The sequence below is a fragment of the Eumetopias jubatus genome, unplaced genomic scaffold (genome assembly GCF_037043125.1).
Source record: "Eumetopias jubatus isolate StellerSeaLion01/CBP00866 unplaced genomic scaffold, mEumJub1_p1.0 scaffold_12, whole genome shotgun sequence".
Classification (NCBI taxonomy): Eukaryota; Metazoa; Chordata; class Mammalia; order Carnivora; family Otariidae; genus Eumetopias; species Eumetopias jubatus.
Genome location: NW_028274818.1, coordinates 38143582 through 38158117, shown reverse-complemented (window position 1 = coordinate 38158117; position 14536 = coordinate 38143582). Strand labels below are relative to the sequence as shown.

General features: G+C 38.0%; 1 protein-coding gene across 7 annotated transcripts in view; it reads right to left on the bottom strand.

The window, feature by feature from the left end:
• Window positions 1-14536, bottom strand: part of TATDN3 (TatD DNase domain containing 3) — a 30751-nt gene that overhangs the window by 6679 nt on the left and 9536 nt on the right. For 2 of the 7 annotated variants that reach the window (XR_003612636.2, XR_003612638.2), the window contains exons 7-10: window positions 14407-14462; window positions 12525-12637; window positions 8004-8084; window positions 3874-4320 (exon numbers count right to left, since the gene is read on the bottom strand). Coding sequence is in view for 5 of the 7 variants with exons in the window: in XM_028125751.2 (XP_027981552.1) it covers window positions 4177-4320; window positions 8004-8084; window positions 12525-12637; window positions 14407-14462 (394 nt within the window). In the remaining 2 variants the exon portion in view is untranslated. Of the gene's footprint in view, window positions 4321-8003; window positions 8085-12524; window positions 12638-14406; window positions 14463-14536 lie in introns of all 7 variants that reach the window. The other 5 variants (XM_028125751.2, XM_028125756.2, XM_028125753.2 and 2 more) reach the window with 5 other exon arrangements.

The following is a 14536-nucleotide window of genomic DNA, read 5'->3' as shown; positions in this document are numbered from 1 at the left end:
AGGAAAAGTGGAGAAAAAGAATGAAAATGTTCAATGCAGTGTAGCCTTTGCGTTATCCCCAAATCAACATGTATCCTTCTTGCTCTAAGAATGTCTTTTTGAAATGCTTTCACAAGACAAATCACCATCTGCCATGGACTGCCAGTGCCTTCTCCCTGAACAGTAAGTGGACACGTGCTGCCTGGAACGCTGTCCAGGCTCTATAAGGAATCCCATCGTTCCTTCTCTCCCTTCCTTCTTTCCTTCATTTCCCCAACGGTTTCTTGGTGACAACTACTTTAGGGTATCGATCTTCTCACCAGTCAGGATTCTTAAAGATATAAACAACAGAAAAGAAATCTAGCTAATTTAAGGAAATGAACTTACTGAAGGATATTGGATAAAATCTCCAGGAGGGCTGAAAAACCAAATTCATGCCACTGAACTAGAAGCATAAAGACCACTGCCACAGCCACTGGGCACAGACCCTGAAGTGAACACTGCCAACCTTGCCAAGCTGGACTCTAAATTCACTGCTACACTGCCCACCTCACCAGAATGGAGTCGATCAGTCCTGGCCTCTTCAAATCCCTCAAATAATTCAAACTCAAGGGTGGGTCATGGTATCAGTGCCTTGTTGCAAAGAAGGCTGGAAAGTGACTACCTGGCATTTTTAACTTCTACAAGGTGAGAGATTCACTAAAGAAAGCAATTCACATGTGTCATGGCCAAAAAAAAAAAAAAGATAGATGTCGATCCATATGAATCTCAAGACCCCTTCTCTCTCCTACTGCTTCCTTTAGTTACTGCCTATCTACTTAAATTCAGAGTTCTTGATTTGAAATACACGAAGGATGGCTTTTGAAGGATGTTAAACTAATGCAAAGATTGGGATATTTAGAAAAAAGTGCTGAAATGGAAGTCAGGGGATTATAATTCTAAACGTATCACACATAAACTGTGAGCATTTACACAATTTATTTACTTGGGCTTCAGAAGCAATCCACAGAAAGGTCCTGTACAGAGGACATTAGATTTTTAATACTTTCTGCTTTTATATGCTATGTATGGTTCTCTATATTTCTTATATTAAACTATTAACTTGGGAAATGTTATTTGCACCAGTTTTAACATGCAAGGTATAAATAATACTCAGGTTGTTAACGAATTACAGAGATGTTCACCAAAGAAGTCATCTTTTTTTAGAGATGTGCTTGCTTTGGAATTAGCCAAAAATAAGGAGGGTGAGGAGGGCGTACTAGGATGTTTTTGCTTGAAGCCTCATGTTTAAGCTTGTAACACTGATAATCCCTGAATTATCTAATTTCTTTCCACACTATCTTTTTGACTGACTTTGTAATTATTAGCACAGACTCTGTCATAGTTTTATTTATTTATTTATAAAGATTTTATTTATTTATTTGACTGAGAGATACAGCAAGAGAGGGAACACAAGCAGGGGGAGTGGGAGAGGGAGGAGCAGGCTCCCCGCCGAGCAGGGAGCCCGATGTGGGGCTCGATCCCAGGACCCTGGGATCATGACCCGAGCCAAAGGCAGATGCTTAACGACTGAGCCACCCAGGTGCCCCTCTGTCATAGTTTTAAAAGGGCCGTGAAAAAAATAAAAAATAAAAAGGACAGTGAGATTTGCTCATGATTGAAAAGCTAAACTCTAAAAATCACAGAACAGTTTCTGGAAACCCTTTGTAAGTTACCCAGATCCTGTAAATGAAATGTCAATTCAAATATGTTACTGTGAAGTATTCAATCAAAAGCATGAAAGGGGCAAGAAAGGGCAAATAAAAAAATTAAACTCTGAAGTATGAGTGTAGCTCAAGCATGCAAAAACAAGACTCTTCTTTATGTTCAGCTTAGAAGAAGGATCTGGGAGAGGGGAAGGAAACATGCAACAGCAAGAGGATGGTGGAGGATTATAAAGAAAAGTAGTGGGCAGGAGATACAAAAGCAGCAGCAAGGTGATCAAATGAACCCTTGGTTGCATAATAATTAAAGGACAGAGTTGATACTAATTTTTCTTTTTTAATTTAAAGAATGATACATATTCATCTGATTCTTACCAGAATAAAAAAAGATAAACGCTGGAATAAGAAATGTTTCCTTTTAGTAACAGAAGGTCACCATATGCTGGCAGAGGAGAGGGGGAAGAAAAGCCCTTCTAGCCTTTCACTTGGTGGAGGGTATTCCTACAGAACATTACAGATTTGCTTTTCTGGACTATGAGAATTTATTCCTATTTTTCAGAATGTTTAACATTAGGAAATCTTTGAATAGCATTTAATACATTCATAGGCTGGACATGAAAAATATGCACCACAAAACAAAACAAAACAAAACAAAAGCCCAACCAGTTAAAAGGTACAGAGTATTAAATCTCCATTTCAAAGAGCAGCCTGAAAGAGAACATATCTAACTTGTCAGCTGCAGTCAGTTGGACTTACTACCTCCATTCGCTTATTTTAAAAGATATGTAAGAGCATATGATATTGCAAACCTTGTTTCAGACCACAGAGAAAATGCAAAAAGAAAATAAAACTGGTTTGTTCTCAAATGGTTTGTAATTTCTAAAGGCAAAAACATATACAAGGTAACCCTAGTAAAAAGGAATGTGTTAAATGTCATCTGACTGGTTTTGTAGAACCTCATTCCTCCTTTATTATAGTACTTCTCACAGTGCTTTGAAATTATTTGTCCACTTTATTACATTTTGAACTGAAGGCAAGGACCATGTCTTATTCCTCTCTGTAGCCTATGGACCTAGATTAGTGGGAAACCTATTGGAGGGGCTCCATAACTGTTTGTGTGATAAATGAAATGAATAAATTGATGAGGAAATGAAGAAAGCGGCTACACAATTTAGAGGGCAGGGATTGTATCTGGCTGGGGTGATGAGGCCAGGGGAAGTCATTTAAGTTGGGTCTTAAAGGATTTAAAGGTGAGAGTCTGACAAAGGGAGTGTGGGCAGAAAGGGTAGGAAACAGGCAGAAGAAATACAGAGTTGAAAGAGAGCCAGAAGTCTGATTTTAATAGAATCTCCCACTACATGTAGGAATGTCATCTCTCATGATGCTGATGGGTGGTCAAGTGCCTCACGAAGTACCTTCTTCTGTTTCTTAGCTAATCTAGTTTGGTTTGGACAGTCTGCCCTAGAACTAGTTTTGATTCCTCAATAAATAAATTAATTTCAAAATACTAAAGATTATGTAAAATCACTTAGCTTTTTAGGAAGTTAATTTTTTTCTATGATAGGTACTTTTCCCAGTATTTGCTGCTTGTATAATTTAGTAAAATTAAATACACAGGCTTTGGTATGGGTCACAACGCTTAGTAAACTACATATAAGATTTTTAAAAATTGGGGTAAAATATACATAACATACCACTTTAATGACGACTAGGTGTGTAGGTTAGTGGCATTACATACATTCACATTATTGTGCTAGTGTACCCATCATCCATCCACAAAACTCTTTGCAGCCAAGATTTTCAAAACTTAAAAATATAAAATATCACCGTATGCAAAAATAGTCAGATACATTTTAATAAAGCTATGTACATTTTAAACATGTGACAATATTCAGACTGGAACTTAAACTCAGTTTATTACCTAAACTTTGGGGCTTGGCACTTAATGGTGATTGCATAAATCACTGGCCTCATAAGTCAAAATCTATTTGATATTGATCTATATTGATCAATATGAAAACCTATACATTTTTCTCTTAAAAAGAAGTAATTCAAAGTACTAACAATTCAATTTTACAAACCCAGAAAAGAGAGCACTGACAGTGTAAGAAACAAGATGATCTTCCACTAGATAAATCCTGTAGTGGTGGAGGATCAACCGTTAGCTGCCCCAGTAGTGCTCCTGTCTTACCTGGGGAAGCCTCCCTTGCCAGAAGAAATGGTTTCAGGTCATATGGTGGGTTCCACTTAACGGTGTAAGGTAAGAGGCAGTGGTGTTTCTCAATCTCCTGCTAGGACTCCATTAATTATAAAGAAGCACAAGGTAGAATCAGAATCCAGGGTTTCAGGACCCAAGCCTGGTTTTAGGAGAACTATTTCTCTAAAATCATCATCTTCCATATCCTTATATAATGGCCTCGAACTTCAGTTCAGACTCCTACTCAGAACATTTCTTTCTCTCAAATGCTGTCCCCTGTGGCATCTGGTTTTGAAGCTACTTCTGGAGCAGATGCCAAAGCTTGGGAAACAGTCTCAATGCATTCTGTGTTGTCACTTCTATAACTTCTTCTACTGAGATCCCCTTCACCTGGGCAATATATTCTGCTGAAATGGAAATGTTTTGGGGTTCATTTCGTACCTGAAACAGAACAAAGCAGAAAGTGAATCAGATATGACACTCAAGGGAAGCAATCTTGGAGACCATAGATAAAACAGAACAAAGTGAGTTGGTAAAAACCAATTTTTTTTTTTTTTAATGGGCAGGTTAGGGGAGGCAAGGTGGCAAGGCTGGGGAGAAGGCCCTGAACTTAAGCTTAAGAGCTACAGCCACAAGGTTGGCCTGTACAACGTTGACTGTAAGTCGGTGTTGAACACTTGGTGACCTGCCTGACCTGATGGATTAACTGTGCTTGGTTTGTTGCGTAAGTGAGTGCTTGTAAAGGTCACTGCTCTGCAGCTTGGCCTCTTCACCTCACAGGTTATATTACAGTTGGATTCAAGAATTGCTACTGTGTGTCTGGAAGACTAAATAGATTATACACTGCTATTTCACTGATTCTAAGACACATTTCCTCCTATTTAACATCTCTGAAATGGATAGATGTTTTACTTACATTCAACGGCATGTCACAGCACAACTGGCAGTGTTGTTTTTCTTTTAAAGATTTTATTTGTTTGAGAGGGAGAATGAGATAGAAAGAGCATGAGAGAGGGGAGGGTCAGAGGGAGAAGCAGACTCCCTGCTGAGCAGGGAGCCCGATGTGGGACTCGATTCTCGGACTCCAAGGATGATGACCTGAGCCGAAGGCAGTCGCTTAACCAACTGAGCCACCCAGGCACCTGTTTTTTTCTTTTTTAATGGTTACAAAACAGTGGTGTATCTATAATCAGTAGTATTTAGATTTTGTGAATTTTATTATTATTATTTTTTCCTACTCAGGATGATAATGTTCAGAGGAATAAGAGAACTGTTAAAGTCAAAAAAAAAATGACCTTGATAATTAGCCTAAAAAAACAATGAAGAATGTGCACCAAGATTTTTGTTCAAGGACATTCATTATATTGTTTATGATACTCTGTTGGAAACAACATAAATGACAATATCAAGTTACATATATTATGGTCTGTTCACACACTGGAATATTATGCAGTTATTAAACATGCTGAGGAAAAGTATATTTATTGACATATATAGATATTTACCACATAAAAGCAAGTCATGAAATAGGTTCAAGCGAATCCTATTTTTATGAAAAATATGTATGTACATATATGGATATTAAAAAGGCTGGAAGGACATAAAAACTTACATTTATTTAGTGCTTATTGTTGGCTAGGTTTTGTTGTCAGTTTTTTTTTTTAAAGATTTTATTTATTTATTTGAGAGAGAGAGAATGAGAGATAGAGAGCACGAGAGGGAAGAGGGTCAGAGGGAGAAGCAGACTCCCCGCCGAGCAGGGAGCCTGATGTGGGACTCGATCCCGGGACTCCAGGATCATGACCTGGGCCGAAAGCAGTTGCTTAACCAACTGAGCCACCCAGGCTCCCTGTTGTCAGTTTTTCATGGAATTTCTCACTTATTCCTCAAAGTAACTCTGTGAGATAGGTACTATCGTTATCAGTTTTATTTGTGTACTGTTTTTTTTTTTTTTTTTAAAGATTTTATTTATTTATTTGACAGAGACAGACATAGAGAGAGAGGGAACACAAGCAGGGGGAATGGGAGAGGGAGAAGCAGGCTTCCCGCCAAGCAGGGAGCCTGATGCGGGACTTGATCCCAGGACCCCAGGACCATGACCTGAGCCGAAGGCAGATGCTTAACGACTGAGCCACCCAGGTGCCCCTAGTGTACTGTTTTCACAGATAAGAAGGAATCCTATACAGCTAGTATATAGGCTGGCTGAGGTTTGAGCCTGAGCAATCTGGCATCAGTTTATGCTCTTAGCCACTGTACTCTCGTGGTAACCTCTCAGGGGTAGATGGTTCTATTTTCTTGTTTATGATTTTGTGTTTCCTAATTTTCTAAACAAACACATTTTACTTAACAAAAAGCATATTCAAGCTACGAAATTCATTGGTTCAATAAATACTTCTGAGTACCTGTTATGTGCAAGGCCCCATGCCAGAAACTCAGAATTCTTGTCAAATCAACTAGATGTAAATATAAACTGAGTTAGAATAGCATTTGAAATTCATTCCTGTTGGGGCACCTGGGTGGCTCAGTCGGTTAAGTGTCTGCCTTCGGTTCAGGTCATGATCCTGGAGCCCTGGGATCGAGTCCTGCATCGGGTCCCCTGCTCAGTAGCGAGTCTGCTTCTCCCTCTCTTTCTGCCCCTCCCCCAGCTTGTGCTCTCTCTCTAAATAAATTAAAAAAAAAATGAAATTCATTCCTGTTTAGGGAAAAAAATGCTAGGTCCTTTTCCTTCTAGTTTACACTAACCAGGAAACCAATTCCGTACCATTTTGTCCTATACCCAAACAAAAAAAATAACTGGAGTTGTGATTTTTCTGTCTTCTATATTCTTTTAAGAGCTGACTTATAAAAATATGTATCTATTTGGACATTAATTAGCAATATTCACATTGCAATCATAAACAATCATAGTTTATTAAAAATCACATCACAACTCCCAAACCTCTGAATCTGGAATGCCAGTCTTCTGAACCTGGCAGGCATGGAGACACAGATCTGATGGGTGGTCAAGGGCACAAGTTAGCTACGCACTGGTAGGCGAATATAATACGGACTAAGGCAAAAAGAGTAGATACTCTGGCTTCCTTTCAGTTATAATTTTAAAAGGTAGCAATATTTAAAGTATGATTCTTTGTGACCTATAATAACAAAATGTAGAGAAAGATCACATCAGTAAATCCATGACTATATCAATATTTGTACTGAAAGAAACAGAGCCTCATTATAACATGCCAATTAAAAGAAAAAAAACATTTCTTGAGCATCTACTATATACCAAACACTGCTATACTTTTCATATACATTATTTCATTTAATCCACACTGTAATATTTTAATGTTATTATTGTCATTTTGTAAATGAGGAAACAGGTTTTTTTTGTGTGTTTTTTTAAAGATTTTATTTATTTATATGAGAGGGAGAGTGAGCAAGAAAGAGAGCACGAGCAGGGGGAGGAGCAGAGGGACAGGGAGACAGGGGAAGCAGGCTGCCCCTCCACCTTGAGCAGGGAGCCCGATGCGGGTATCGATCCCGGGTACTCTGGGATCACGACCTGAGCCGAAGGCAGACGCTTAACCAACTGAGCCACCCAGGCGCCCTGAAGAAACAGATTCAAAGAGATTAAATAACTTTCCCACAGTCACACAACTAGTGGGTAGCAGAGATAGGATTTGAATCTAGGTCTTTCTGACTCGGACACTGAGGTTTTTTACTCTACTGGTCTGGCTCTCATTATTATGTAAATTAAGACCTGGCCAATATCCAGTAATATTCGCTGGAGCACAAGAGCTATAAAATTAATAAAACCTCTCAACCAAGCATTAAAATAGGATTCCAATGGGGGCACCTGGGTGGCTCAGTCACTTAAGCATCTGACTCTTGGTTCGGCTTAGGTAATGATCTTGTGGTTTAGTCGTGGGATCAAGCCCTGTGTCGGGCTGTGTTCAGTGTGGAGTCTGCTCAGTGTGGGATTTTCTCTCCCTCTCATTCACTCTCTCTCTTTCAAATAAATAAAATCTTAAAAAAAAAAAAAGGATTCCATTGTATTTACACTATAATGAGAAACACAGCTAAGGTGAAAATAGCTCAAAAGAAAGACAATCTAAATAATGTAGGAATTAGATAATCACCTGTTTTTCTGGTCCTAGTGCAGGTGAATCTGTTTCTAAGCAAATTGAAGTTAAAGGCAACTGTTTCACAAGTTTCTGCTTCTTAGAGAAAAGAGAAAGCTAGTCAATTTAAAACATGAGACATAAAGATAAAAAAAAAAAACAAACGGAGCATTAAACCCATATACCAATGCATCCTACTTTGCAGGAACCTAAAAGTCATGCTTTCATATTCAAGTAATTATTAAAACTTTCAACTATTACTAAATGCTCACCACAATAAATGTAGTTACCATCTGTCACCATACAAGATTATCACAATACTATTGACTATATTCCCTATGCTGTACTTTTCAACACCATAACTTATTTTGTAACTGAAAGTTTGTACCTCTTAACCCCCTTCACTTATTTTGCCCATTTCCCTACCCCCTTCCCTTCTGGCAACCACCAGTTTGTTCTCTTATGAGTCTGTTTGGTTTTTTTTGTTCATTTGTTTTGTTTTTTAGATTCCACATAAAAGTAAAATCATATGGTATTTGTCTTTTTCTGTCTGATTTATTTCACTTAGCGTAATACCCTCTTGGTCCATCCATTTTGTTGAAATGGCAAGTTTTCATTCTTTTTTATGGCTGAATACTGAAGCACTGCTTATAACAGTGAAAAACTAGAAATGACCTAATCTTTACTTAAGGTAAAGATTAAATAAATTATGGTACATCCAAATTGTGAAGTATTATACAATCACTTTAAAGATGAGGTAGATCCATATTTATAGACACAAGCAGATATCCACAAATTTTCCTAAGTATTTGGAAATTGAGCGACACACTTTGAAATAATCGATATGGTCAAAGAGGAGGTCACAAGGTAAACTACAAAATATTCCAAACTGAAAGTGAAAATACAGCATCTATCAAAATCTGTGCATTGCAACTGTAAGATCCAGGTAGTGCTAATGAAACTATCGCAGTAAAGGTTTACACGAGAAAATAAGAAAGATTTCAAATAAATAATCTAAAGTTCTACCTTAAACTATAAAATGAAACTATAAAAAGGATAATATGCAGGCCCACCTTGTTTTATTGTGTTTCACAGATAGTGAGGTGTTTTTTTTGTTTGTTTTTTTACAAACTGAAAGTTTGTGGCAACCCTGCAAGTTTTTAGCTGCCATTTTTTCCAAAAGCATTTTCTCATGTCTCATTTCATGTCATTCATATTTTGGTAATTCTTGCAATATTTCAAACGTTTTCATTGTTATTATATTTGTTATGCTGATCTGTGGTCAGTGCTCTTTGATGTTGCTATTGTAATTGTTCTGCGGCACCACGATCCGCACCCATACAAGATGGTAGGTTTAATTGATAAAAGTTGCATGTGTTCTGACTGTTCCACCTACCAGCCATTCCCTTGTCTCCCTCTCCTTAGGCCTATTTCCTGAGACACACAATACTGAAATTAGGCCAACTAATAACATTACACTGGCCTCTAAGTGTTCAAGGGAAAGGAAGAGTCACACATTTCTCATTTTAAATCAAAAGCCAGAAATGATTAAGCCTGGTGAGAAAAGTCAAGATAGGCTGAAAGTGAGACCTATTGGGCCAGTTCACTGAGTTGTGAATGCAAAGAAGTTCTTGGGGGAAATTAAAAGTGCTGCTCCAGGGAACACACAAATGATAAAGCAAAACGGCCTTATTACTGATACGGGGAAGGCTGAGTGGTCTGGATAGAAGATCAAACCAGCCACAACCTTCCCTTAAGCCGAAGCCCCATTCAGAGCAAGGCCCTTCAATTCTATGCAGGCTGAGAGAGGTGAGGAAGCTGAAGAGCTTGATGCTAGCAGAGGTTGGTTCATGAGGTTTACAGAAAGAAGCTGTCTCCATAACATCAAAGTGCAAGGTAAAGCAGCAAGTGCTGATGTTGAAGCTGTGAGTTACCCAGAAATCTAGCTAAGAGAATTCATGAAGGTGGCCATGCTAAAGGACAGATTTTCAATGTAGACAGAACAGCCTTATACTGGAAGAAGATGCCACCTAGGACTTTCGTAGCTAGAGAGAAAAAGTCTATGCCTGCCTTCAAAACTTCAAAGGACAGGCTAACTCTCATTAGGTACTAATGCAGTTGGTTGACTTTAAGTTGAAGTCAATGTTTACTTACCATTCCAAAAATCCTAGGGCCCTTAGAAATAGTGCTAAATTTATTCTGCTTGTGCTTTATAAATGGAACAACAAAGCTTGGATGCAGGCACATCTGCTTACAACATGATTTAATAAAAATTAAGTCCACTGTTGAGACAAAAAAGATTCCTTCCAAAATATTACTGCTCATTGACAATGCACCTGGGCACCCAAGGGCTCTGCTGGAGATGTACAAGGAGAGTAATGTTTTCATGCCTGCTAAAACAACATCCATTCTGCAGGCTGTGGACCAAGTAATAACTCTAACTTTCAAGTGTTACTATTTAAGAAATACATTTCATGAGGTTATAGTTAGTATCACATAGTGATTCCTCGGATGGATCTGGGCAAAGTACACTGAAAACCTTCTGGGAAGGATTCACCATTCTACATGTCATTAAAAACATTTGTAAGTCATAGTAAGAGGTCCAAATATCAACATTAACAGAAGTTTGGAAGAAATTGATTCCAACCCTCATAAATGACTTTGAGGGGTTCAAGACTTCAGTGGAGAAAGTAACTACAGATGTGATAGAAATAGTAAGAGAACTGGAATCAGAAGTGGAGCATGAAGATGTGAATGAATTGTTGCAATTTCACGATAAAACTTGAATGAATGAGGAGTTGTTTCTTATGGGTGAGCAGAGAAAGTAGTTTCTTGGGATGGAATCTACTCCTGGTGAAGATGCTGTGAAGATTGTTGAAATAACAATAAAAGATTTAGAATATTACATATATTTAGTTGATAAAGCAGTGGTAGGGTTTAAGAGGATTGACTCCAATTTTGAAAGTTCTGTGGGCAAAACGCTATCAAATAGCATCATGTGCTACAGAAAAATCATTCTTGAAGGGAAGAGTCAATGGATGCAGCAAACTTCACTGTTGTCTTATTTTAAGAAATTGCCACAGCCACTCCAACCTTTAGCAACCATCACCCTGATCAGTCAGGAGCCACCGACATTGAGACAAGACCCTCCACCAGCAAGGAGATTACGACCCCCTGAAAGCTCAGATGATGGTTAGCATTTTTTAACAATAAAACACTTTTATTTTTAAAATTTTACTTATTTATTTGAGAGAGAGCAAGCGCACACCAGCTGGGAGGGGTAGAGCGGTAGAATCTGAAGCAGACTCTGCACTGAACGAGGAGCTGGACACAGGGCTGGATCCCATGACTGCAAGACCATGACCTGAGTTAAAACCAAGAGCTGGACACTTAACTGACTGAGCCACCCGGCTGCCCCACAATAAAATACTTTTAAATTAAGGTATGTACATTGTTTTTTTGGACACAGTGCTATTGCACACTTAATAGACTACAGTATAGTGTACACATAACTTTTATATGCACTGGGAAACCAAAAAATTCACTTGACTTGCTTTACTGTGATATTTGTTTTATTGCAGCAGTCTGGAACCGAACCTGCAACATCACTGAGGTATGCCTGGCTCATGACCAAGTAGAATTTATCCAAGGAATACAAGGTTGGTTCAACAACAGAAAATCAATCAATACAATTTACAGGCCAAGAAAAGAAGACCAGTATGATCATCCCAATAGAGGCAGAACAAACATTTGACAAACAGAAAATGGAAATAAGGTTGATAGAAATAAACAGTTTCTTTAAAAGAAAAAAACATGACAAAATCCAACATGTCTTTTTTTTAAGATTTATTTATTTGAAAGCAAGAGAGAGAGAGAGAAAGCGAGTGTGAGCGGGGAGGAGCAGAGGAAGGAGGAGGGAAGGAATCTCAAGCAGACTCCCCGCCAAGTGTGGAGCCTGATGCAGGGCTCAATCCCACAACCCAGAGATCACAACCTGAGCTCAAACCAAGAGTTGGACACTTAACTGACTGAGCCACCCAGGCGCCCCAGATTATTTGTCTTTCTAGTTGGTGAGTTGTAATGGTGTTTTATGTACTCTGAATACTAGACCCTTACCAGATATAGTTTGCAAACACCTTTCCTCCTTCTGTGGGTTATCTTTTCACTTTATCAATATGTCTTTTGAAGCATAAAAGTGCAAAAACTGTTTCATTGTGGAAGTTTTAAATTTTGATGATGTCTAATTTATCTATTTTTTTCTTTGGTTGCTTGTGCTTTTGGTGTCATATGTAAGAAACCACTGCTTATTCCAAAGTTACAAAGATTTTGATTTGTTTTCTTCTGATAGTTTTATAAATTTTAGCTCTTGGGTTTAGCTCTTTGATTCATTTTTGAGGTACTTTTCATATACACGTGAGGTAGGGATTGACAATTACTTTTTGTAATGTAGCTAGAATAGTATTACAAGTGTGTAATAAAAGCTCATGATTTAAAGGGTATTTTACAAAGCATAAAATGAGGCTTAGTTAAGGAACTTACCTGTCCACTTCTTATGATAGAAGGAGGAATTGAGAAGAAGTACCCAGCTCTTACTCCTTCCATCGCTACAGATGGCCGACCATCAAATGCATGCAGGAGCACTTTGTCAGCACCTGTTAAAGATTAAAGATAATTTAGAGTTTCCTTTCATTTCCTTAACAAGAAGTTTTCCGACTAATCAAAGTGGGCAACACAGATTATATATTTTAAGTAAACTTTGGTCACTATAATATAAAGATGAGGTTCTATGACTTCTCTTTTTTTTCTTAAGTTTTATTTATTTAAGTAATCTCTACACCCCATATGGAGCTCGAACTCAAAACCTGAGATCAAGAGTTGCATGCTCTGGGGCGCCTGGGTGGCTCAGTTGGTTAAGCGACTGCCTTCGGCTCAGGTCATGATCCTGGAGTCCCGGGATCGAGTCCCACATCGGGCTCCCTGCTCAGCAGGGAGTCTGCTTCTCCCTCTGACCCTCTTCCCTCTCGTGCTCTCTGTCTCTCATTCTCTCTCTAATAAATAAATTAAAAAAAAAAAAAAAAGAGTTGCATGCTCTTCCAACCAGGTGCCCCTATATGATTTCTAAAGGGTAAATGTACAGTGTTCAAAAAGAAAAATAAAAAAGAGGACATTCTTAATCTTCAGAATAAAATCAAAATACAATTTTTAAGGGCCCCCGGGTGGCTCAGTCAGTTAGCATCCAGCTCTTGATTTCAGCTCAGGTCTTGATCTCAGGGTTGTGAGTTCAAGCCCCACGTTGGGCTCCACACAGGGTGTGGAGCCTACATTAAAAAAAGTATAAATTTTTAAATAAATATTTAAACTTCTTATACCATCAAACTTATACCATACAAACTTTTTGAAAGTTTGTAAACTGTCAAATTACTATTCCTACTAGATTTTTAAGCAGTGAAATTATCCTTAACAAGAATGCTAGTGAAAGAAGAAACAGGGAACTCAATGACTCAGTCTCAATACTTAGGACTGGCTTCACCAAATCACTTCAAGTTCTTAAATGATGGCTGCTCAGCCTGCATAAAAATCAGGCTCAGTGTGAGTAATTCCAGTGATTCTCATCACTGAGAAATACAATGCTTTCTAGTTGCAGGCAATTACATTTACTTTACTATTTGATACTGTTTTTTTCAAACAGTAGACATGATCATTAGTGGGTTACAATCATAAATGAATTATGGAATCAATTTAGTGGGTCTCGACTGACAAGCATATGCTTATGTGTATATGTGTGACGCATATATGTATATGTACATATTTGTATATGCCTATCTGCACATACATATAGATGTACTGCTCCTTAAACTCTGGACAGTTTTCTGTATATGTATATACTGAGTCTCAAAATAAAATCTTAGTACCAAAAAAAGTACTCAAGTGTATTTCTTACTGTGGATGGTACTTTAAAAAGTCTGAAAAGTAATGCTATAAGATATATTTTTACTTTAGGAGTAACTGGTGAAGATGACGGTGCATTTCAGGTATGATGGCCATGACCTGTATAATACCATTTTCTGAGGCAGCAGCCAGAAAACATGCACGACAGTAACCCGTCTTTGCTTTGTTTTTTCCTCTCTCATTAATCAGCTACTTAAGCTGATTAAAAAATTAGAGCTGTTAATTTTTAAATTAAGGAATATAAATTACTTGATCCAATTTTGCATTTGCTCTGTGCTGGCTTTCTAAATGTCATAATCACTCTTGAAAGTAGGCTGACTTGCAAAATCACCTTAGTTCATTTCCACCTCCACTCTTGCCCCATTCCCTTCCCTTTAAGAAATCAAATTAAAACACGGCTTATTCTATGAGAATGTGGACTAGAACTGTCCAACGTAAATATTAGGCACACTTCTCTCAGGAACCTAAATACCTTGCTCATTCAAGAGGCTGATGGTGGGTCTTCCAGCAGAGCGTGAGTGAACATTTCTGTTTAACAACAAAAAATTCCTTTTAGGTCCTTAATCTGAAAGTATTATTTTTGTTCTATTTAAGTAATTCAG